This window comes from Heteronotia binoei, chromosome 21 (genome assembly GCF_032191835.1).
Source record: "Heteronotia binoei isolate CCM8104 ecotype False Entrance Well chromosome 21, APGP_CSIRO_Hbin_v1, whole genome shotgun sequence".
Taxonomy (NCBI): Eukaryota; Metazoa; Chordata; class Lepidosauria; order Squamata; family Gekkonidae; genus Heteronotia; species Heteronotia binoei.
In genome coordinates, this window is record NC_083243.1 from 84,103,652 (window position 1) to 84,130,349 (window position 26,698).

Here is a 26,698-nt window from a genome sequence, read left to right on the forward strand (position 1 = left end):
AAATGAGTTGTGCTAATGAACTCTGGCACCTTTTTTTCTATGACATGACCGCTGATTGTAAGGCATGTGCTATAGCAATAGGGTATATTCAGAAGTGCTTTAGCTGTAAGCTTTTCAGACACTTAAATGGTCTTTTCTACATTGGTGGAATGTACTACTTTGGTTCAGCATTTACTAGGGCTGCTCAGTAATGAAGGGGGACATTTCACATTTAAAATGTGATTCTTTATTCTTATAGGACGTGACAACTGAGCAATGAATAAATTACGGCAGAGCTTTAGGAGAAAGAAGGATGTTTATGTCCCTGAAGCCAGTAGGCCACACCAGTGGCAGACAGATGAAGAAGGGGTTAGGACTGGCAAATGCAGCTTCCCAGTTAAGGTAAGCATAACTTTTTTCAGAACAGTGAACCTCTAAATAGCGTCTGTGTGGCTGGAATGTGCTGACTAACAGTTATTTTGGTTATATGTTAAAAATCCTGAATTCTTAAGTTAAATGAATGGATGTTTATTTGTTCTTTGCTTTACTAGTATGTGTTTGTTTATTGTGTTCTGAGCCTCCTTAGGCATTTTTAACAGAGTACAGATTATAATATTGCAATCATATACTCTTGTGCATGAAAAATAGCTCTGAAGAAAAACTTCCATTATATTTTTTAGAGGATGCATTAAGCAATACTTTGGAGGTATTCTCATTCCTCTGTAACAGAAGTAATATCTGTTTGCTTGATTTTTTTTTTAAAAAAAATTCTGCCTGATTAGTAGAAGAAGAAGAGATTGGATCTATATCCCGCCCTGCACTCCGAATCTCAGAGCGGTTCACAAGCTCCTTTATCTTCCTCCTCCACAGCAGACACCCTGTGAGGTGGGTGGGGCTGAGAGGACTCTCACAGCAGCTGCCCTTTCAAGGACAACTCTTACGAAAGCTATGGCTGACCCAAGGCCATTCCAGCAGGTGCAAGTGGAGAAGTGGGGAATCAAACCCAGTTCTCCCAAAAAAGAGTCTGCACACTTAACCACTACACCAAACTGGCTAGTGTTCCCAGCCAATCTAGCAAGCTTTTTAATTGACCTAACTAGTTAACTAAATAGTTCATTCTGAATTATCTTTAAGTCTTGCTAATCAGAACTGCATAGTTATTGTGCAAATTTGATTATAGAAATGTTGCTAGCTAATGGTAAAGTGGGATTTACACTTAAAATAGTGTTAATTTGTGTTCTTTAAAGTTAGCGTCTCCCTTCAGTGTATATGATAATATTTTAATGTTATTGCTTACCTTGAAATACTTGGATTCTGTTAGGAAGAATGTTTTTAGGTGTTCCTTGGGTTGTCTTTGATTTTGTTTTAAACAAAAAGGGATAGTAGCAAAGGAGCTCTGCTGAAGGAAATGGTGTAGGGCTTTTAAATCTGTGTAAGTACCTATGGGTGACTAGATTTGATATAATGGAGGCATATGGAATGCTGGAAAGTTGGGACATCTCTTAACATGCATTTTGGTTTGGTACAAAGATTCCTTTCTGGAATGCCAGAATGTCTTGCCACTTGAGAAGAACTAATTTGGAGGAGCAAAAGCATAGTGAGCAGCATTATCAGACCACAAGGATTTCTTATAGACATTAAATATATGGAATATTGTTTGGTTGACTTTTTTTTTTAACAAAAATAGGGCTGGGCTTCTTATGTACTCCTCTGTGTTTCAGGATTAAGACTAAGCTTGTGATTTGAGTCTCCCAGCTAATTTCCTCTTCCTGTCCAACACCATATGGCAAGGGGACTCAATCCCAACTGAAATATTCGCATCACTTTAAAAAAGCAGGTTTGCACAGTGTTGCTTCTGGCCTGGTTGGAGCAATAATGCTGATAGTATGGTACACAAGAGTGGGCGAATGTAGCTTTGGTAATCAACTGCAGACTTCCGAACACTTCAGTTCAGAGCATAAGAATTTAATATACTATAACTGAAAGCTGGAAAAGTGTTCCCATTATCTCAGTTTCAGAAGGTAAAATACCATGCTTGAATCTTCTGAGAGCTAAACACTTTGTTTCTGCTCACATAATGTTTTGGCAAAAGTTGAGGCTTTAAAACAGGGGTGTCAAACTCATTTGTTATGTGAGCTTGATCTGACATGAATGAGACCTGGTTGGGCTGGGCCATGTCTGGTTGGGCTGAGCCATGTCAGGCCAGGCCATGTGTGTATCTATTTAAGATTAGGTAGCAGAGATATAAACTTTATAACGGACACAGACAAACACAATTAAATATAAAAAACTTAAAACATGCTTAAAACATTAGCACTCATTGGTCTTAAAGGTGCTTTCTTTGTATTTCTCTCATGGGATCCAGGGAACTGGGTAAAGGAAGCTCTGGCTCTTTCCTTCCTTCCCCAGGGGACTGGGGTGGGGGAGCCTCAGCCAATAGAAGGAAGAGAGACTTGGTTCAGTAACTCTTCTGTGTGACTGAAAGAGCCTGGCAAAGCCAGCTCTCCCTTTTTCCTCCCCAAGTGAGGAGCCTCATCCAATGGAGAAAAAAGAGACTTTGTTCCGTAGCTTCTGTGTGATTGAGCAAGCCTGGCAAAACAAGCTATGATGCAGAAGGAAGCAAAAGAAAGGGAGAAGGAAGCAGACAACAGCCAGTTGCTCGGGGGCCTGATAGGAGCCCTCTGGGGGCCTGATTCTGCCCCCAGACCGCATGTTTGACAGCCCTGCTTTAAAATTATTGAAACATGTGAAGGGTCCTAGAGTGACTGAATAAATTGTATTTATTCCCTCAACACATTTATAGCTTTCTTGCCTTCTGTCATGAAACTGGAGGCAGATTATAGCAGGATCCACCAAAGCATAGATAGCATGCTTAGCTACAGCAAAGTTATATTTTATCATCAGATGAAAATCTGGGTTTCAGTAGCTTTGTTTGTTTTGGATACAAGGCAGTGAGGCAGGTGAGGGAGGCCAGGGTTCAGTTGGTAGAGCATCTGCTTTGTATACCGAAGTTGTCAGGTTTAATCTCTGGATTCTCCTGTTAAAAGGATCAGGCAGTAGGTAATATAGAAAGCCTCTACCTGAGAGTTGCTGTCAGTCAGAGTGCACAATACTAACCATGCTAAACCAACGGTCTGACTTGGATTACTGCAACTTCATGTTTTTTGTGAGAGGATACAGAGCTTCTGAGAACGTTAAGAGTATGTCACTAGAAACTTTTAAATTTAATTTTCAGACAGTATTGTCTCTATGTTTTCAGGCTTCTGTTCATAGTTATGGATGGTAGAAACTAGAAGTGTCTACAAATTTTATTTCTATTCAGGTTTAGCTTGGTAATTTTTCTTCTGATGCTTTAAAATTATATGTATTTAGAGTAGCTAGGTTAACTTGGGTAGCATTTACATTGGTTTCAGTGGAAAACACATTCCTACCTGTAATGTTTGTCTCTCACCAAATTGGGATGAAGTTCTTAGATCCTGTATCCTACATCAAAGAGATCCTCACATTTAGTTTTCAGATGGTTGGAAGGGAACTCTCTTCTCCAGAGGCAATTGAAACTTTCACTAGCACAGTAGTTATCAAGTAGCTAAGTGTTCATCACAGTGAGATAGAGAGAAGCAGGGTTTGTATTCTTTGTGTGCTCCACTTTTGTGTGTGTGTAAAAGAACAAAGACTTTAAATGACAATGGATGAATTGGTGCATTTTCCACAGGTCTGCTTTTAGATAGAGATCCTCTTACATAGAAAAGTGATACTTCTGCTCACCTTGCTGTGTGTATGTATGTGTATGGCCACTACAGAGTGGAAATTGTAACTGCTGCTATGCAAAATAGTCTACTTAGAATAGAATAGAATGGAGTGTAAAAAGATAAAATAGAATGGAGTGTAAAAAGATAAATGTCTCACTTTAGCTCTTCCCACCTTAGAGTATTCAAGTGAAGTTTTCTTCTATTTGAATGTGTCAGGCATACTGTTTTCTTTCAGTAAGTAATGTGATCTGCATGTCTCAAATTGTTAATGTCCCTTCCACTAATTTTCACTCCACCTTCATCTAAATCTTATCCAGTTTTCCTTATGACATGTTCTGTAAATAGGTTGAAGAGATAAGGAGATAAAATACATCCTGACTGACATCAGAAGCCATTCTGTTTCTTTACATTCTGTCATAACAGTAGCCTCTTGTCCAGAATACAGATTGCACATCAAAGTAAGCAGATGTTGTGGCATTTTTTTTAAAACCAACCATAGCTTTTCATGATCCACCCAGTCAAAAGCTTTGCTGTAATATATGAAATTTGCAGTTTGATCTCTACTGTCTCTTCTTTTTCTGAATTCAGCTCGAATGTCTGGCATTTCTCATTCAATTTATGGTAACAATCTTTGTTTTTGAGCATCCCTTTACTCACATGAGACGTTAGTGTGATGGTCTGATAGTTTGCTACAGTCTTTGATGTCGCCTTTTTCAGAATTCCAGTCTTTGGGCCGTTGTTTTGTTTTCTATATTTTTGGGATACTTTTGTTACGATTTCAGACTTTGTTTCTGTGACTTGAAATAGCTCTACTGATATCCCATCTACTTCTGGTGATTTGTTTCTCCCAGTTGCTCTCAGTGCAGTTTTCACTTCACTTTCTAAAATTGCAGGTGATTCTTCAAAAGATTGAAGGGATCAGTCATACTTTCATCTCCTCTGTATAGTTCTTCAATTTACTGTTCCCACTTTCCCTTTAGTTTATCCTGTTCAGTTAAAGTATTTCCATGTTGATCTTTCAGCATGCTTAACTGCTTTACATTTACACTTGATTGCTTGGATCTTGTGGAACAGACCTTGTATTCTTTCTATTTTGTCCTGTTCCTTTACACTGGTTATTATAATAGTTCTCTTTGTGTGCAAGTTGTGGAACACTGCATTTAGACTTCTGATTCTATTTCTGTTATCTATCTGGAGAAATTTTAAGTTTCATTTCTTTTAACTAGTAGAATAGTCTTTGTACAGTCATCCTTGAATATCTCTGGTTTCAGCCAGTGGCTCCTCCAGTTCATATTCACTTGAATTTAGTATTGCAATTCTGTTCTCTACATGGTCTTCAAACTCTTCAGGAATGCTGTTTCAATTGTAATTTTGGCCCTTTGAATATTTTGGTGGGTTTTTTCAGCTTTATTTTAACTTTTTATATTAACAGTTCATGGTTAGTACCACAACCAGCTCCTGATCTTGTTTTAGCAAAGAGAGTAGAGCTTCTCCATCTTCTGCTTCTGATTACATAATATGATTTCTGTATTGGTTGTGGGTGAAGTCCGCAGATGAAGTCTTCTATTGGGTTGTCAAAAATGTGTTCGCAATGAACAAATCGTTATAACCACCGAATTCTATGAGTTGCTCCCCTGCTTCATTTCATACTTATAGCCCAAATTTTCTTATAATATTTGATTCGGCTTTGTTTCCCTCTTTTGCATTCTAGTCACCTATGATTATTAGCGCATCTTGCTTAGATGTGTGATCAGTTTCTCCCTGGACACTTACATCAAAACTTCCAGTTTCTTCCTCTTCAGCATTTGTATTTGGGTAATAAACTTGAATGGTGATTATGCGAATAGTTTCCCATGAAGTCTGATCAATATTATTTGGTTAGCCTTTGCATTATAGTCCTTGTTTGCCCATGCTACATCTTGCCTCACTGTTAGAACAACTCTGTTTCTTCTGTGTTTGTTAATTCCAGAGTAAAAAAATTTGTAATTTTCTGGCTGAAAATGGTGAGATCCAGTCCACTGCAGTTCACTCACTCCTAGTACTACAATGTTTAAATGTTAAATTTTTTGTTCCATTCCAGTTCTAAAGTGTGTGCACACACAAACGTATTTGAGTGTGAAATATGTCTTTTTAACTGGAAGTTCTGCTTAAATGAGAAACAAGTAAAAATCTATACGAGTTCAGGAAACTTTCTAAAAAGCAAAATGCTAAAAATAGAAAAACAAACTAAAAAAGCTTCTTTAAATATAAAAGTAGGAAAGCCAGCCGGAGACAGTGAGGACATCAGATAACATTATTTAAGAAAGATGAGGAAATGAAATAAATGAACCCAGTTTGGTTCATCCTTTTCCTTCCTTTTACAGGAAATGATGTGTGACATTCATTTGCTAATTAGATCTGCTGAGGGTAGGTGTCACTCTGAGTGGGTAATGGACAAGACTTGCTGCCAAACTACCACATTTTACCATATACCCTGGAAGCTTTCTAACATTAAGCAAGTGGGAAGAGGTACAGCTCAAGTCCAATAGCACCTTAAATATGAAGATTTCCAGAGTATTATCTTTTGAGAGCCAAAGCTCCCTTTGTCAGAACTTTGACTTTCTCTCTGAACTTATATCCTGGAAATCTTGTTCATCATTAAGATGCTGCCAGACTCAAATCTTACTCTTCTACTGCAGACCAATATGGCTACCACCTGAAACTATGAAGAGGCCCAGGCCATCAGAGAAGTCCAAATGAAGGTTGCTGGGTGACTGCAGACAGGTTTTGTACTCTGAAGCCTAAACTTACTCAAGGAGTTGTTGTGATGAAAAAAGGGAGGATAGGAGAATAATGTAAACTGCTTTGGGTTCCCTTCCTGAGAGATGTAGAGATGGGAACAGTGACCATAATGCAATTAACTTCAGCATTCATATCAATGGAAAGTTACCCCTAAAGCAGAGGCATTGAACTCATTTGTTACAAGGGCTCATTTTAAGACCGTAAGACCATAAGACAAGCCATGTTGGATCAGGCCAATGGTCTATCTCTGTGTCACACAGTGGCCAAAAAACCCAAGTGAACCAAGTTTTGATATAGATGTCACTCTGTTGGGCCATAAAATGTAATGCCAGGTACCGGAGATATAAACTTTATAAAAGATAGCAGCTGGTAAGCTCTGAGTTGTTGTCTCCTAACTGTGAGGCCCCATGGGCTGGGTGGGGGGAGGAAAATTCACATGAGCAGACTGAAGAGCCTGCAGTGCTGGGCAGACACCCCCGTGCTGCCTGGCGAGGGGACAGACCCCTTTCCCAGTCTTCTCTTGCTGCTAATGCTGTGAGCCTGGGCCCTAAGGGGAAAATGCTAAGTGGCTGGGCATTGTGAACTCCTCTCCATTGAGCCACTGTGAAAGGGGACCAGGACGATGAGTTAAACTACCCCCACCTGTTCACAGAAGCAGGGGAGGTAGTGGCCCAGACATGAGGCTTTGAGCACAGTGAGACCCAGGCCAAACCAAATCCTGATAAAACAGACTCTCATGTGGCAGCAGCCGCCTCCAGCCAAGGCCACCAGGCTATCCATGGGGGGTGATGCCAGGGGTTTAAGCCAGAGATAGTCAAGTAAGCCTCATGACTTGTGTGCAGTGGCTGAAGGGTATGGTGGTGGCACTGGCTGTCAGCAGACTCTGGCAGAAGATTGTCTGCACCCCCCGGTATGCAAATGACGATTCCTGTGGCCATCTGGGACAACATCCTTAGAGCTGCAGGCCAAGCTGAATACATCCTTTTTTAGAGAAAGATCAAAAATTAGAAACAGCTTTCTTATTGACATTTAGATGTGCTCAGATTAAAAGTTTCATTCACTTTCAGTGGCAGCAGATGGGCTTATTCTGCCCCTTAATAAAATAGCTGAAAGGGAAGAGCCCTTATTTTTTAAAAAAAAGCTATGACAAAGATCTATGATTGAGATTACAGCTGAGACAGGAATACTGCAAAATTGATAGTGAATATCTCTATCAAAGAAAGTGAAAGTTAAGCATAATGGTACTATACTCTGGAAAGACTAGCCAAAATCTCTTCACTTCAAAAAGCTGCTGGAGATAGATGTAGGATAGAGAGTGAGAGAATATGTGCCCATACAGTTCAGTTTTCAAGCAACTATTGCACTACTAGTATGAATTAGCCCTGGGAAGTACACAAACAAGTACTGGCATATTTAGGAAGGAACATGTATTAAGCTTGGGCCTCTTAGTTCTCAACATTGGTATGTACCATTTTGGGGGGGCTTCTTTGAGGCTTTGAGGGGTCTCCGGAGACGAGTTGCATATTCATCATCTGCAGAAGTTCTCAGAGTCATTTATTTGACATAAGCTAGACAGAATCCTAACCTTCTTGGACATTGCTAAACATCTAAAGCTACACAAGACCGGTGTGGATCTGGATAATTGGCAGAAAAGGTACAGATTACTATCTTTCATTCCGGGACTATTTACAGTTAAACAGAATAAACTCAGAAGGTGGGAAATGGAACTCTAGAAAGCTTGGAAGAAGAAGGGAGGAAGAGGTGAAATTTGGACTTTGTAAATTTAAAGGACAGTGCTAAAAAGTGTGAAGGAATTTATTGTTTGGTCTACTTGCGGTTTTGAAAAAAGAGCACCATCGTCACAGACCTGCAGCATATACAATCAACACAGGAAGTACGTCAAGTATCGTGAGATCTCTTTACCATTGAAGACGAGATTTGGTGGCAAGTAAAGCAGGAAGTAGCAGATGAAAAGCCTATTCTAGGACTATAATACCATAGAGAGATATCGGCGGCCATTGCAAGGTTAAAATTAAAATAATTTTTTAAAGTGTTTGGGACATTAAAAATTGTTGGAAATAATTGAGGTGATGATAAGAAGATAAATACTATTGGACATATTGTTTAGAATGGACCTTAGAAGCCTTTAAGAGAAAAGAGAAAAAATTTTTTTAGAGAAAAGCAAAAAGTCGTGACTGCCGTTTTGAAGGATTAATATCTCGGTCTAGGAAGCTCTGACGATGGCGAAATTAGGCTTGTTGTAAAAAGCAAGCTCTAATCTTTTGAATCTGATAGTCAAATTTGAAATTGGTGAGATCAAAATTTTTGGTGTTTTTAAATGTCAGAACACAAGCAAACCCGAGCAAGGGCTACCTCATTGGAGAAAATGCAGGATCAATTAGAGGCAATGGAGGCTAGAATGATGAAAGGTATGAGAGAGATGATAACTGCATCTAAAAAGGAAATTATAGAAGAGATTAAAAAAGATATTGAAGATCTCAGAAATGAGACAGAGGAAACATCTAAGAAAGTGCAGGAGGTAGAAGGGAGAATGAAAGCACATGACTCCACCTTGTTGAAAATACAAGAAAAAGTGGCAATTCATGATTGCAAATTGATGGAGACAGATACGTCTGAGAGGAGTACCTGAAAAGGAAGATGGTGACTTTAAAAATATATATAATAAAAATAATTGCAGAATTTTTAGAGGAAGATCCTGAAGAGACTAGAAGTATGTATGATTATATGTATAGAGTGAACTCACTCTATGCAAAAAAAAAATAATTTACCAAGAGATGTTGTCATAAGATATATGACAAAAGAAATGGTGGGAAAGATCATGAACAAAATTTTTTTGAAAAGACATTGATAGTGGGAGGCAGCAGAGTAAGAATTATGAAGGAGTTGCCAAGGCAAGTGATAAATGATAGAAGAACATATAAAAAATTGACAGAAGAACTATGGGACAATCAAATGAGGTATAGATGGATAATACCTGAAGGCTTGAGCTTTGAACTTCAGGGGAAAAGAACCACAATTACAAATGTACAGGAACTATGTAGCTTTTATGAAGAACATAAAGAATTTGTACCATGATGGATTATAAATTATTATCTTGGAATGTAAATGGACTAAATTCACCACAAAAAAGAAAGGCAATGTTTCATTGGATTAAAAAGCAAAATTGTAATATAGTTTGTTTACAAGAAGTGCATATCAAACAAAAGGATTACAAATTTTTATGGAATAAACAACTGGGACTAGAATTTTATTCATTGGCTGAACAGAAGAAAAGGGAAGTGATTTTCTATATTAAACAAGAATTGGAGCCGAAATTAGTGTTTAAAGATAAAGATGGAAGATTTGTAGTGGTAGAAATAATATTAAATGCAAAAAAACTTGTTGTTATTGGGACTGTACGCACCAAATGGTGCAAAGGATGCTTTTAAAAAAGACATTATACAACAATTTGATGAACTGACTTATGACCAAGTTTTGATAATGGGGGGCTTTAATGGAACAATTATGAATACACTGGATAGGTCTGGGGGTAAAAAAAAAAATCATAAGGAAAATTGCCAAAGTCTTTTTTGAATTGCTCAAATAAGAAAATTTGGAGGATATATGGAGGAAATTTAATCCTGAAGTGTGGGACTATACCTTTTTTTCAGCAAGACATAAAACTTTTTCCAGAATTGACATGTTGTGGGGCACTAAAGACAGGCCCTAAGAAAATAAGAGATTTTACCTAAAATTGAGGCTGACCATAACCCAATAATGTGGATTACAAAATTGTCTAAGAAGTTGAGAAGATGGAGATTGAATGAAGATTTACTACAGAATAAAGAAATAGTGACATCTCTAGAAATGAAACTAAAGCTTTCTTCCAAATAAACGATAAAGAGGATATAGAATTTCAGACGGTCTGGGATGCCTATAAAGCAGTAATGAGAGGAATGATGATTACTTTGAATAAAAAAGATAAGAGAGCAAAAGAAAAACAGTCGTTGGACATTCAAAACAAAATAAAGAAAAAAGAAGGGGAGTTGAGAAAAAGGCCAGGGAACAAGAAAATTATAAGGGAAATTACAATACTGCAAACGCAAATGAGACGTTTGTTAAATAAAGAATTGGAATGGAATTTGAAAAGATTGCATCAGAAATCTTTTGAGGGTGCAAACAAACCTGGAAAATATTTGGCTTGGTTACTGAAGAAAAAGAGAGAAAATAAAATTATTAATAAAATTGTGGTAGATGGAAGAGAGGTGGTTAACCAAGAGGGAATAAAAAGAGAATTTTTTAAGTATTATGCCAAGTTGTTTAAAGGTGTTAAAATAAATAAAGAAAAGATGGACGAGTATTTACAAAAGATAAAAATAGAAGCCTTAACAGAAAATATGTGAAAAGTTTTGAATGATTCAATTGAAAAAATAGAAATTGAAGCAGCAATTAATACAATAAAAAATGGAAAGGCACCTGGGCCTGATGGATATACAGCTAAATACTTTAAAACCTTCAAAGAGGAGTTAATACCAGAATTGCAGAAGTTGATGAACATGAGAAGAATAAAAGGGAAAATACCAAACACATGGAAGGAAGCTGTTATTTCGTTGATTCCAAAGGAAGATAGAGATGTCACGAATGTAAAAAATTACAGACCAATTTCGCTATTAAATAATGACTATAAAATATATACAAGAAACTTGGCAGAACAGCTTAAACAACATCTGATAAATTTTATAAAGGAAGAACAAGCGGGGTTTCTTCCCAAAAGGCAAATAAGAGACAATATTAGAACTGTTGTAAATATTGTAGAATATTATGAAAGACATCCAGAAAAGGAAGTAGCATTCTTTCTGGACGCAGAGAAAGCATTTGACAATTTAAACTGGGACTTTATGTTTGCAGTAATGGAGAAAATGGAGTTGGGAGAAAGCTTTATAAGGATGATAAAATCAATATATACTGAACAACGTGTAAGGCTATGTATAAACGCAGATCTTACAGAAGATATGACAATTAGCAAAGGTACAAGACAAGGCTGTCCGCTTTCCCCACTGTTTATAATGTCTCTTGAAATATCATTGATGCAGATTCAAGAAGATAAAAAAATAGAAGGATTAAGAATAAAAGGATTTACTTACAAATATAGAGGGTTTGCAGATGATATAATGTTTATAAATGAAAATCCTATACAAGTTACACCTTTGTTGTTAGCCAAATTACAAGAATATGGGGAGTTAGCGGGACTTTGTATTAACAAAGAAAAATCAAAGTTTTTATGTAAAAATATGCAAATAAACAAGCAACAGTCGTTGCAGAGACTGACGGGCTGTGAAGTTACCTCCAAGGTAAAATATTTGGGTGTGGAAATAACAATGAAGAATATTGATTTGTTCAAAAATAACTATGAGAAGCTATGGCATAAAATGGATGAAGATATGTTAAAATGGAATAAACTTAATTTGTCATTGCTGGGCAGAATAGCTGCAATTAAAATGAATATTCTACCAAGAATAATGTATTTGTTTCAAACTATTCCTATTGTGAAAGATAGTAAACAATTTGATAAACGGAGAAGAAAAATCTCAGAGTTTGTGTGGGCAAGAAACCAAGGATTAAAATGAAAATTTTGACAGATGCAAAAGAGAGAGGTGGATTCCAATTACGGAATTTAAAATTATATCAAGAAGCAGTTTGTTTAGTGTGGATAAAAGAATGGATAATGCTGTTAAATAAAAAACTCTTAGAGCTGGAAGGTCATGGAAATAAATTTGGCTGGGACGCGTATTTGTATTATGGAAAAAAGGACGTTTTTTTCTCTCACCATTATATAAGAAATAATTTGTTAAATACGTGGATGAAATACAAGAAATATGGAGATGAGAGAAGATTGCTATGGATAGTGCCAGCTGAAGTAATAAAAATAACGGCTGAGATAGGTGAATAAAAGTGGTTGTCATACAATCAATTATTAAAAATTCAAAGTGGCAAAATAGAATTGAAAACTGCTGAAGAGCTGAACAATAAATATGATTGGTTTCAAATGCAACAAATAAAGAGCTTGGTGGATAATGATATCAAAACTGAAGGAATAAGAAAAGAACAAACAGAAATGGGAAAAGTTCTGCTTGGAGACAATGAAAAATTAATTTCAAAAATATATAAATTAATTTTAAAATGGTCTATGGAGGATGAAGTAGTGAAATCTCAAATGATTAAATGGGCAATTAATGTAAATAAAGAAATACAGATGGAAACTTGGGAATACTTGTGGAAGAATTCTATGAAGCCCTCAACATGTCATAGTATTAAAGAGAACTGTTTTAAAATGATGTATAGATAATATATGACGCCTAAAAAATTGGCAAAGATGAACAATAAGATGCCAGATAGATGTTGGAAATGTAAAAAGCATGAAGGTTCTTTCTACCATATGTGGTGGACTTGTGAAAGAGCAAAAAAGTACTGGCAGATGATTCAACAAGAAATTTCTAAAATCTTGGGATATGAATTTAAGAAAGTTGCAGAGACTTTTCTGTTGGGATTACAAATGGAAAAATTTCCAAAAGAAGATAGAACTGTAATTTGATACTTGCTTTCAGCTGCCAGGACATTATATGTGCAGTCGTGGAAGCAAGACAAAATACCAGAGAAATGGGACTGGATTGTAAAAGTTATGGAGTGAAATGGACAAATTAACAAGAATTTTAAGAGACTATGATGTAGAAGTTTTTCAGATGGAGTGGAAAAAGCTTAGAAGATATGTAGAAAAAGAGTGGAAAATAAAAGGACATTGGACAATTTTTGATAATGATTAAGTTTTAGAAAAAAGGAGAATATTAATTTTTATTTTTATTAGTTAAGGGTACGTTTAAATATTAGTATTTTAAGGAAATAACACTGGCGGGGGTCAAGTAACGGGGAGGGGTGGGTAGAAATTAATATATGGGATAGTTAAAAGAAGTTATTAATGATGCAAGAAATATAATTTAATCTATTACCGTATGTTACCAAATAAAATTGTTTTAATCTTAACATTGGTATATACCTTTTTTGGCAGTTTCACAAACCTAACCCACATGCAGTAGCATAGGGTGCAGTGGTTGAGAAAACTGAACTAAGAAAGTGTACTACATTTCATTTATCATTGACTTTACTGAAGTCTAAACGATGTGTGTGTGTTCAAAGCTGATTTGGTCTCAGAGATGATGTATTATTTGGCACAATTTCCAACATCTTGCAGCATAGTACATAACCAACAGATTGTTTAGATTGTAAGAAGAAAATCTTCAGCTCAGTCTACTGGCAGTTAAAACTGCCTATTGTGTTCAAACAGGAAATGATGGGTTGGATCCTGCAACTCAGTTCTGCTAATGGTGGCTCTTTCAAGGATCTTCTAATCATGAAACTCTGCTGTCAGTAGTGCAGAACCATAAGATCCAAGCCATTTTTAGAGTTTCAGTCTTTCACAGTGCAAGCCAGTGTGCCGTAGTGGTTAAAGTGTCAGACTAGGAACTGGGAGACCCAGGTTTGAATCCCCACTCTGCTATGGAAGCTCTTTCAGTCATACTGTCAGCCTAACTTACCTGACAGAACTATGAAGATAAAACGGAGAAGAGAACTGTGTGAACTGCTTTGGGTCCCCACTGGGGAGAAATGCAAGATATCATTGAACTAAAATGAAAAAAAATAAGGTGCTGTTCTATATAGAGTTATTCCAGTTGAAGTACATTGACTTAGACTTGAGTAACTCTGCATAGGATTGCACTGTTAAATGTGTACTACAGAGGAGCAGTGATATGTTTTCAGCCCCAGTAACCCACCTTGAAACCCCAACCAACGCAGAGCTCTAGATTAACTTCTTAAACTCTTCAAGCCTCCCACTCAATTAGCTTCTGAACTACCAGCTCAGTATGTCTCTCATCAAGTCAAATAGAAAAATGGGCACTGACTCCATCCGGTAGAGTGCAACTGAGCCAATGACTGAAAATTAAGTAGTCTTTAACTTTACTCATCTAGCATCCACATGTATATGTCTGGCAAAGCTGGGAACTGAATTATGCAAATACATTTGACAAGTCTCGGTTTCATCAGGTCAGATATGGGTATCGCCACAATAGCTTCAGAAGTATTGTGTTTATTGGTATAGAAGGCATAAACAAAATTCCAGATACGTGGGGAGCAGAAATGTAAAAAATTTGGAAATCTTGATAATATGGGTAAAATTGAATACATGTAGTACGTACTTATCAAACAAAAACATATTTTACACTAACTTCATAAAATGCATGCATACATTTTACCTGGATATATAGTATACAATTTGTCATTTATGAAATTTAAAAGTATAGATGCTGCAATTTTCTAAACTGCAAATATATCCAATGTTAGAAAAAGCACTGCAAACCACTGCATGCATTTTAGGTTTTGCCTTCTGAGGGGTGGAGGTGGGAGAGAGACTGAGAATACAAAACAGAACTTCAACTAGTAACAAAATAAAGTGTCTTATTTGGACAGATATTCTTGTTAAGTCACAATATAACTACTGGCATATTGGGATATTAAACTTTACATTAATGAAAAAATTGAATTGTTCAGTAGTGCCCTTAGGGCCATACTAGATGTAATGACATCCCTACATCCAACATGTGGGTGCCACCATCATTTTACAAGCTAAAATGGGCATTTTAAAAATGCTTTGAGGGCCCAATACTGATTGTGGCCATTTGGGCACTTGAAAAGACACTGAGGAAGGCAATGAGAACATCTTGTCTCACTGCAACTTTTTAAATTCTCCCATTTCAGGCTTTAAAATAGCAGTGTCCCCATGTTGGACATGAGAGTGCTCTCATGTCTAGTTTGGCCCTTAAACACATGACATTAAAATCAAAATAGTCACATTTGAACTATAAACATATCCTTGAAAATATAAAGTATATTTATATTATACACAATCATTATTTAACATTATAGATAAGTATGCTACACATTTTGAGTGACTGAAACAATGGAATGCATGTAGTGCTTTCAGGACAAAGGAATAAACTATTCCATAAGAGTCCTTTTCCAGCGCTTACTTAGATTTCCAATTGGTCCTTGGTGCTGATTTTTTCCACTATTTTTCCTGGGCCTCCTCAGTGCTAATATGGAGAAACCACACAAATTCCTTAAAAATAGCTCATTTGCACATAGAAAGATTTTTGATCCTCTTCTTCAGTATTGCAGCTGATCTGTACTTCAGTTGCTGATACCAGAAAACATCCATTGATTCTGGATGCCTGTTGGGCAGTCAAGACTATATATGCTCAGTTTAGGATTGCGGCAATGTTCCCTCTAAACTGCAGAGTCTTGTGAGCAAAAATTCTACTTTGTGAGCTACTGGCATTAAAGTTTTGAGCTACTGCATAAATTATTGTGCTCTGGGGTCATCCTTCCTGAGCTAAGACGAAAATGTGTGAGCTGTAGGCTAAAAATCTGTGAGCTAGCTCACGCTAACTCAGTTTAGAGGGAACACTGATAGCCAGCTCTGAGTTGGAAAATACCTGGAGATTTGGGAGGTAGAACCAGAGGAGTGTGGGGTTTGGGGAGTGGAGGGACTTCAGTACGGTACATGCCATAGAGTTCACCTTCCAAAGCAGCTGTTTTCTCTAGGAGAACTAATTGATGTCACCTGGAGTTCAGTTGTAATCCCAGGAGATCTCCAGCCACCACTTGGAGGTTTGCAACCCTAGTCCAGTTGTATGATACAATCTAGTCTTTTGGGCCTACATAACCTGAGCCAACCACTTTGATTCCATCTTTTGTGTAGATTACTTCAGCTCCAGTAATAATTGCTTTGGGTCCTGTGGGAGTTGCACTTGTACCCTTGCACCTTTTCTAGGACATCTGTCAAGGATGTGGAAACAGGCACTAGGTTTGGTTGGGACTGTACTGTAGAGCTTTGTGGGAGCTGCTGAAGATCATGTTTTGCAACTGTTGGTGCAAACTTGAGGTGAATTTCCTAGCCCATTCGTAGTTTTTTTTTTTTTTTGCAAAATGCAAAGAGAGGTGGTTCTACAGCTCTTTATTTGGGGATATTGTAACCTGCACATTAGTAAACAATGTCTCCAAGTACAGCTGCTTACTCCATAAATCTGATTTTGCCACTTACCTAGTCCATATAACACACTGGAGTTCAAAATACCCCAAGTGTTTGCAAAAAATATTGATCTAGGGTGGCATTTTCAAGTCTCTAAAGAGTGAAATAGCTCCTGCATTGAATATATGGCATTCTAAACTTTGGAACTTGTACACAATGGCTAAACTAATGGATTTGTCTAAAACATATGAGGGATCTGAATGAAATGATTTTGTGGCAGTTTGAACATATATGAACACATGAAGCTGCCTTATACTGAATCAGACCCTTGGTCCATCAAAGTCAGTATTGTCTTCTCAGACTGGCAGCGGCTCTCCAGGGTCTCAAGCCGAGGATTTTAACGCCTACTTGCCTGGACCCTTTTTGGAGATGCCAGGGATTGAACCTGGGACCTTTTGCTTCCCAAGCAGATGCTCTACCACTGAGCCACCGTCCCTCCCCAAGTTTGGTTTCCTATCTTAGGGTATCTTGAAGAACAAAGCAAGATTCCAGAGATTATTTCTGTTTTACATTTATGGTAATTAATTGAAGGTTGGGGATAACAAATACTAAGTGAAAAATTATTTACAAAATTATTTTTTGATTTTGTATTTTTAATTTTATCATAATTTCTAATGTTAATTTGAGAGAGGGATTGTATTTATGTTGATTTACTTAATGCCTGTCTGTATTATGTAAATTCTTACTTATACTATATGTATCTTGTAAGGTTTCAATAAAATGTTGTTTTGAAAAAGTCTCTAAAGAGATACAGCTCTTCCTAATGACGCCTCCTGATTTACCTAATCAAAAAGAGGGATATAGTCTCAGGGCATAAAAATACTCGGTCTTAATAAATAAATAATTTTAAATCTTTCTTTAAAATGTATGCTAGTTGGGTAGTTTTCTAGTACCTTAAATTCAAAACTGTAAGAAAACCAAACAGGTGTATTCAGTTTGCAAAAGGGGAGTGGTCAGTCTATTCAAAATAAGCAATCCACATAATCAAGGAAGGCTCTCCTTTCTTCGAAGTCTTTAAACAGGCTAGATGGCCATCTGACAGCAATGTAGATCCTGTGAATTTAGGGGGAGGTATTTGTGAATTTCCTGCATTGTGCAGGGGGTTGGACTAGATGACCCTGGAGGTACCTTCCAACTCTATGATTCTATATGAAAGTGTATTTTCAGACTCTAGGTATTTGCGTATTGTGAGAGACAATGACTTTTGTTACTACCAATGTGTGTATGGAATCTTTTTTTACTCCAGGATGTAGTGGAATATGGATTAGGGCATAACTGTATCTGATCTAGCCAGATAGAATTTGGTACTTTTCACATTTGGTACTTCCAATTCTATGATTCTATATGAAAGTGTATTTTCAGACTCTAGGTATTTGCATGTTGTGAGACACCATGACTTTGGTTGCTACCAATGTGTGTATGGAATCTTTTCTACTCTAGGATGTAGTGGAATATGCATTAGGGCATAACTGTATCTGATCTAGCCAGATAGAATTTGGTACTTTTCATATATAGATAGGCTTGTGTAGTTTCCTTGTAGCTGCTGATACAATGCAATACAACCACTAGCAGCCCCAACAGGGCTTTTCCAGGTTTTTAAAAATAACAGTTGAATATCATTGTAACAATATGTATATCAGGTTCTGTGAATTCCTAGCTATCATTTTTTCAAAAACTTAAGTCTTTCATTCCTTAGAAAGGTATATCTCTGCAATGAATGGGATAGAAACATACTTTTTAAGAAAAGCTGTACATTCACAGAAAATGATAGAGATTATTATAACATATCAATGTAAGAATACTGATTTGCTGAATAAAACAACAACAAAACCCTTGGTAGTGGAAGGGGTAGCTGCCTTGTGGATGGAACTGGTAAGATCCAGATTCTCTCCCACCCCACCCTCCATCCCCACAGCTAACCCAGCTTTGCCATGAGCTTTTTCAAAACTTTGCAGCAAAGCATATTTAGGAAAGATGAGAGAAGTGCCAGGAGGTGCACAAATGCACTAGGATGCTGCAAGCAGGAAAAAACCTGCTTCCCAACAGAGTTGAATCTGGGGCAAATAACCAGTGTGGAAATGGTCCCTCGTTGCTTTCCTTCCATTACATTGATATGGCTTGTAAAGTTATTCAGCATTCCCATGAATAATTAGTGCTCTTAACGCTGTTCTTACAGTTACCTCTTTTTTCTTTTTGGAGAATCATCTTAAGGCTTTAGGGGTTGAGTGTTTTTGGTTTCTAGCAGTGGAAATTGATTTTGTCACAAATGCTCAGAAGAAGTGTGACAGATGAAAAAATGTACAAGTTAAGTGCAAGTAACACTTGATTATGTTGTAATTGAATTGTAGTCCGAACTAAAATTGTCTAGTATGTGCATAAATGATTTAATACGGAATTTCTCCCCTAAGAAAGTTGGGGAATGCATTCAATTTAACAGTCATCTTCCCCTCCACTCTAGAATATTAATGTTCTGATAAATGCATACGCTTATCATTCTTTTTAGTGGCCTTTATTGAAGATAAATATACCTTGTAAACAATTTTTAAAAGTTTTGTCTAGTTTTTGTTGTAAGAAATATCAAGTATTCAGCACTGGGTTGTTACTTACCATAAACTGGAAACATTCCAGCTTTCTGAAGTCAGATGATGTGATTGTTACCATAGTTCCATTCCCTTTCTGTCTGTCTTAACAGACTGTTTTTTCTATAAAGCAGGGGTGGCCAACAGTAGCTCTCCTGATGTTTTTTGCCTACAACTCCCATCAACCCCAGCCAGCATGGCCAATAGCTGGGGCTGATGGGAGTTGTAGGCAAAAAACATTTGGAGAGCTACTATTGGCCATCCCTGCTATAAAGCCATTAATATTATCTGCACAATTCATGTTGGGTACCAAACCTTAGTTTTGTACCTGAAATAGGCTGCCTGAAATTACTATCTACTCATTTTGTATATTTTGTATATTTTCAGACATTCCACTGTAGAAAATGGGGAAAAGGTTTATTTGTTTTGAGGAAGCTTATCGCAAGCCCTGTAAATCTAGTGGTGTAGAATAGAGTATTATTGCAATTTTAGCAAAAACATGGAGCCAAGAAGCAAACAGTTTTCCTTCACCCTGTAAAGCAGAATTCTGTAGATAATTAACACTAGACTAAATACTGTAAATATCAGTGTAGCAAACATCCTACTCAACCAGAGTTTACATTATCTATAAAATGAATATGCAGCTTCATATGGCTAACACTACTTCAGTCATCAGGATTCTTTCTTAAACATATGCAACTCAAGTGTTCTGTTTTGGAGCTGGAGGAGAAAGGAAGGCAGACGATACCTTTTAAGACGTAAGTTTTGTTGTTCAATCTGTACACTGTAAGCTGAAGCAATACTATTTTGTATCCTGATTTTCACTGGTTTGGTGATAGCTGCTGTGACAACACACTCAGAGCATGTAGAAAATGGAAGACACAAATAATGTTGGTGCTGACTTTTGTTGTTATATGTTAATTTGGATTTGTGAGTCATCATACCAAAAAGGTTGGAATTGGGAGCCACCAGGGCTTTTTTTGAGCAAGACCGCACAGGAATGCAGTTCTGGCTGGCTTGGTGTCAGGGGGTGTGGGCTAATATGCAAATGAGTCTTCTGTAGGGAACAATGGTGATGTCAGGGGTGTGGCCTAATATGCAAATGAGTTCCCGCTGGGCTTTTTTGTAGAACCATTGTGCTGTGAACCATTGTGCTGACTAATCTAAAAGCAGCATGCATGAGGGCCATAGGAGATAAAGGTAGCTAGTTGCTTCCTGTTTGTGCTAAAAAGCTACTGTAGGGATAAACAATCAGTGCTAGAGAGCAACCCAATATGAGGTGTGTGAGAAATTATTAAGCTACCCTGACAGTGCTAATGCTAATAAGTCATATCATAATAAGCATTAGCTTCATATGCATGTGTTTTGTTTCTGAAGCACATATTGAAAAACATCTTCCTCATGCTTAAATAGAGCTAAACTCTTGCAAGGCTTTTCATATTGAATATGCTTTTCCCCCAGTGCCCATTAATGTTTAAGAAACAAAGACTTCATTTTGCATCTTGTAGGATCAGATGAGCCTCTAGGAAAGTAGCTTCAGTTTTTGAATATACATCAGCCTTAAATTCACAACCTATGCCCATTTTTAAGAACATTCCTAAACTGCATTGAAACTAATGCTCTCAAGTAAGATGTGTTTTATAGCTGAGGAATGGCAAGTACTTTGTATGGTCCATTGTAACAGTGCCTAGAAAATGTCTCTCTTCTGTTTGGAAGATGAATGCTAGAGCTTACTGAAAGATATATTTCAAAGACTAGTAAAGAATCTTATGTTTGAGTAGCTGCTTCCTGTAAAACTAATGATGGAACTGTAGTTATTGCCTATTTAGGATATTTTACAGGGCAACTGCTAATGATATCAACAGAAATATTAGGGCAGCTTGCTTTACCTTTTTCATAAATTGAGGTTACTTTGTATAGAAACGGAATCACACACACAACAGCCTCACTCTTTAATGAGCAGTATTGCAGAAAAAGCTGTTTAACTTTCAAAGAGGATGATAAGAGAGATGCCTTTTTTCTCTTCTCCCAAGATCTCAGATTCCAAGTTCTAATCTGTTTGCTGATTGTAGTGTAGTTAAAGTGTTTTGTTGTCTTTTAGTGGTTCAAAACTGAGTAATGTCCAGTTGATTGTACTCAGTTATTGTCTGATATGCTTGACAGGTGAAACAAATCATTAATTGGAAAATCTAGTTTAAAAAAGCTACTGCTTGAATTGATGATTAGTGAATCACTAAGAAAAAGAAAAGCCTTATTCTAAGCATATGCAAGTGAAGAAGGTGCAACCCTAGTCCAGCATCCTGTTTCTTAAAGCAGCCAGTAAGTTGCTCTGGAGGACCAACACACAGACGACCAAAATACTGGCAAAACTGGTATAGATTAAACTACATGAGAATGGAACAAGAAGCAGCTATTTAATGTGTACAGTTTTTCAAGCTGCCTAACAAAGTAGCTATGTTGGTTTGGTCTTGGTAGCCATGGCTTTTGTGAATGGGAAATGTGATTCCTGGCTTGACTCTTGAATGGAGCAGCGTTTATGCCATATTTCTTTCCCCCACAAAAAATACCAAAAACCCTGGCTCCTGAGAATTCTGGGATCCTTGGGAATAGGCACAGGACTCACTTGCATAAGCTTAGGTCTTTACATGGGAGATTTCACAGGGGTGAAATTTCTGCTGAATTCCCTTTCAGGCTCCAGTGTGAAGAGGGAGATGATAAAGATCTCTTCCACGAGCCCTTCTTTGTTTGTGGTTCATAGGATTCAAGCCATGGTAGTTCCTCAAACTATGGTGAGTTGAGAAAAAAAAATTTCCCTCAGAGAGGAGGACATCTTGATGGGTGTTTCCCACCCTACTTGTAGGGAGGGAAGAACTAAATGTCTCTGCTTCCCATCCTCTTGGTGGGATTTGCCCATCTTCTCAGTTCTGGTTCTGCTTCAGCAGGGAGTGCAGTGTAGATTAGGCTCTCATGCCCTACTCCTTGCTTCTAAGAATTTTTTTCAAACTCTCCACTCAATCACCAGGTGGAGAGCTTCTTCACAAGATTGTACCATTGCGGGGCAGAGGCAACAGGTGCCCTAGTGTCCCGCTGGCCAGTAGATCTGATGTTAGTGTATTCTCCAACCCCGTTATACCAAAACACATAAAGAAGAAAAAGCTGAAATTTTTATGGTGGCCCTTGTATTGGCTTCAAAGAACTTTGTTCTCTGAGCTTCAGAGCACATCCATTAGACAGCCACTCCACTTGCCAGTGACCCCGAACATGTTAATGTTAGGTCTAATTTGGCAACCTGTCCTGGGATGGCTCCTCTTGACCGCCTGGAGACTGAGTGGGAGATGTTTCTTTGCTTAGACTATTTTGAAAAGGTGATGGACACCTTGTTGGTGTCAGGACAGTGATCAAAAGGTTCCCACCTTACGACATCAGGTAGAGGCCCTGATAATGGTACTTCCATTTTTCCAGGGTTGGCCACTCTCTAGACATCCCCGTGTACATAGGTTCCTGAAAGGGCCAGCTCTTCAAGATCCTCTGTTGTCACACAGATTCCCTACATGGAAGCTGAACATTGTACGTTCAGCATTGACCAGACCCTCATTCGAGCCCATCGATATTCCCCTGAAGTGGCTGTGAATGAAGACACTGTTCCTGGTTGCCATGACCTCAGCCAGACAAGTTTCTGAACTTGGAGCCTTGTTGGTCCATCCAAGACTGTGTCTTTCATGAGGACAAGGTAGTACTGACAGTGGATCCTGCCTTCCAGCCCAAGGTAAATTCCTGTTTCCACAGGTCACAAGAGATTTCTTTGCTGTTTTTCTGCCTGTGCTGCATTCCAAGAAACATATGTGGCACCAGTGTTCCCTCTAAGCTGAGTTAGTGTGAGCTAGCTCACAGTTTTTTAGCTTCTGTCTCGCATATTTTTGTCTTAGCTCACAAAAAATGGCCCCAGAGCAAATTAATTTATGCAGTAGCTCACAACTTTAATGCTAATAGCTCACAACTTTAATTCTAGTTGCTCACAAAGTAGAATTTCTGCTCACAACACTCCACAGCTTAGAGGGAACGCTGTGTGGCACTCTCTAGATGTGCAGCGTGTCTTGAAAATCTTTATTCATCAGACAAGTGAATTCAGAAAGATGGAATCTCTGTTCATGTCCATCTCTCCACCCAACAGGGACCATATGATGTCAAAGGCTACTATTAGTACCACTTTCAAGAACTGTATTGCAGAGGCATACTGGGCACAAAGTCTGGTTCCTCCTGCAGGAATCATTGCTTCCTCTGTTAGGAGTGCAGCAACAAATGCAGCATTGGTGAATCAGGTCACAGTGGAAGAAATTGTAAAGCAGCCTTGTCATCACTTTCTACCTTTATTTGACACTATAAGATTAATGTGTATGACTCAGCTGATGTGACTTTGGCTGAAGCGTTTTGCATAAAGTTTTGATGGACAAGGACAATGACCCACCCAGAAACTGAGGACACCGCTATGGGAGATCCTATCAAGATGTCCTCTTCTCGGAGGGAGAGTGGATGACTGGGTACTTGCCATGAAGGATCCTTCTCCTCTGAGATATGTAGGACATCTTGGCCTTCCCATGCTTATTTTTCTATATTATTCTTCTCTGTCTTTCCTTTCAGCAGAGTTCTCATCCTGCTCTTTCTCTTTTTTTCTAGTTGCCTTTATTTGCTTAGTTTTGATTTAAGAAGGCTTAGTCAGTTCATTGTTAAGGTTTTTACTGCTTCTGGGAGTTTCCAGAACTAAGAAGATAGATGAGAGGGCAGGAAGTGGAGAAGTTTAGTTCCTGCCTCCCTACAAGTAGGGTGGGAAACACCAATCAAGATGTCCTCCATATCTCAGAGGAATAGGACCCTTCATGGCAAGTACCCAATGGCCCATTTTCTCAGGAGAACAAGACTGACTAGAGCTGCCAGACCACTTATATTCATCATATAGCTATACATTAAACCTATCCATAAATTATAACCTGTGGGAAAATGAGGAGTCTAGAGTCTTGTTAGAAATTGTCTTGTTGATAACTGGTACTAGACTGTTCAGAGGATGATGAAATCAAGAGAGAATTCTTGACCATTGCAGCTTTTATGGATAAGCATTAGCTTTTCTGTAGTTAACTGACATTTTCTGTAGTTAAGGTTTTAAATAGATTTCATTTATTTTTGAAAGGTATCTCTTAATAGCTGCACTGAGGATTAGTTTAGGATATATGTGACAGTATTGTTGAGGGCTTTGTGTGTCAATTAAAATAAACAGGCACACTCAACATAGCTTATATCTGTTAGATTTATATTATGGCATATGTATTTGTATAATTCAATAATATAAAACTTACAAGGTCCTTCATAGCCTTAAATCCACATACCTGCACATACCCTCTGTGCTTTGTTGTGACTGCGTGACTTGTCTGACCAAAGCCTGCTAAAAATGCTACCCTGCAAATGAGTAAGATCAGCAAATTTTCTGTGGTGCTCCTAGCTTGTAGAACAGCTTGTGGAGATTAGGAAGGCTCCCACATTTCAGGAGAAAAACAGGTGGAATTTTGAATCCTTTTCCAGTAGAAGGATTGATATGGTATAATACATGTTTTTAATAATTTGTGCTGTGAGAGCCTTGTCCATAAATTGGAGGATAGCAGCAAACTGAGTTAAGACCTATTGCTAGAGGCAATATTTCAGCATGTTTTGCGCAGTTTTGTCAAGCAGAATAGATTTTATATTCATAATGCAATATGGACTGTTGGTGCACGAAGAATTAATCATCTTTTACATGTTACAGCACAGAGATGGGATGAAGACCCTCTCTTCATATCCCACCTAAAATTATGCTTCCTTTTAACACAGCCACTAATCCCCCTTCTTATAAAGAAAAAGCATTTCAGTTAACTATTTCAGTGTTTCTTGACCTTTAATCTGCTACTACTACTCAAGTACACAGCAGTACTATCAAGTGTCCCTTTGTTTATTTAAAATAATTATATGCTGCCTTTCCTACCAACCACAGAGTGACACCCACAAACACACACACACCCCCCCCCGACCCACAGGTAACAGACCAAAATTTTAAAAATACAGACTTTATATTGCCTCTATAAAACTTTTTCCTTAAATACCATGCATATGAAATTAACCGCAAAGTGCCCACCTAAGAACAACCTCACACTTCTTATGGAAGGTGGACAGTGTAGGCGATCTTCTGCACCTCTTGGAAAAGAGCATAAGAGCTTAGCATTAGAGCTGTCACCAAAAAAGAGTGGGCCCATGTGGCAACAGGGGGAACTTGATAGGACTTGAAGTAGCTTTAAGAATATCTCAGGTGGCAAAAAAGCTCAGAGAAGCAAAAAATTATGGCATAAAACAGTTATCAGGAAAGGCAGCTTCATTGGTATATATATGATATGTATATAATACATTCAGTGAGACCTTTGTGTCTGATGGCCATCAGCCTGTTCTTTAATGTTAGATCTGATTCCAGTTTCCCATGTTTACTTTTTTGAGAGAAATCTGGGATTTTGTCCTTAATATGAGGTAAGCAATCTAAATAAACTATTTAAAACAACTATCTGCTTGCTAAAGATAATAAGCCAGCTGGAGAGAGGGAACTGCTTAAAAGCCTGAATGCCCCTAAGATTCGTAGACTGCAGGAGCTCACAGGAGCAAAGCTCCTGAACCTTTTTGACAGCCCCCCTCCTCCTTCCCACCTACCTTGTCAATTGTTGAATAGTAGGTATACCTGCATAATAATCACTGGATTAGGAGAGCAACAATGTTCCTTCTAAACTGTGGAGTCTTATGAGCAAAAATTCTACTTTGTGAGTTACTGGCATTAAATTTGTGAGCTCTTGCATAAATTAGTCTGTTCTGGGACCATTTTCCCTGAGCTAAGACAAAAATGTGTGAGCCAGAGGCTAAAAAACTGAGCTGGCTCACATTAACTCAGTTTAGAGAAAACACTGGAGGATGGGCAGCCAGCCCTGAGGAGCTTTGCCACAGCCCCAGCAGCCTTTATTAACTCCTTTAACCCCTGGAGAAGCCCATGCCACCCTTTCTCCACTTCTTATAAGATTTGGGCAGCAGGTGGCTTGTTGGCCTTTTGACTGGGGGGAGGGGCAGGCAGCCCAGGGGAGCCTCAGGCGAGTGAGGCCTGCTTGGGCTGGCTGGATCTCTAGCCAGCCCAAGCAGGCCTTTCTCGCCAGCGGCTCTCTTTTCTTCTTTTCTCGCCAGCGGCTCTCTTTTTTCTTTTCTCGCCAGCGGCTCTCTTTTGGCTGGTGAGGGGTAGTGGAATGTGCTAATGTGTTCCATCACCTATTTTTCTGTGAAACCAGTTGTGTGTGTATAAATAAATAAAATTGGACTAGGAGGTAAAAAGTGGATAATGGGGGTGGGATAATGAGACCCTACATTAAATATAGCTTAGACTGACAATTTATTATTTTACTTCATTTATCAACTGCGTT

At 38.0% G+C, this 26,698-nt stretch overlaps 1 protein-coding gene across 9 annotated transcripts in view; it reads left to right on the plus strand.

Moving 5' to 3' along the window:
• NUMB (NUMB endocytic adaptor protein) overlaps positions 1 to 26,698 on the plus strand; it is a 106,536-nt gene that overhangs the window by 44,721 nt on the left and 35,117 nt on the right. For all 9 annotated transcript variants that reach the window (XM_060263295.1, XM_060263301.1, XM_060263298.1 and 6 more), the window contains exon 2: positions 239 to 381. In XM_060263295.1, coding sequence (XP_060119278.1) covers positions 256 to 381 — 126 coding nt within the window. In that variant the 5' untranslated portion in view covers positions 239 to 255. The remainder of the gene's footprint in view (positions 1 to 238; positions 382 to 26,698) is intronic.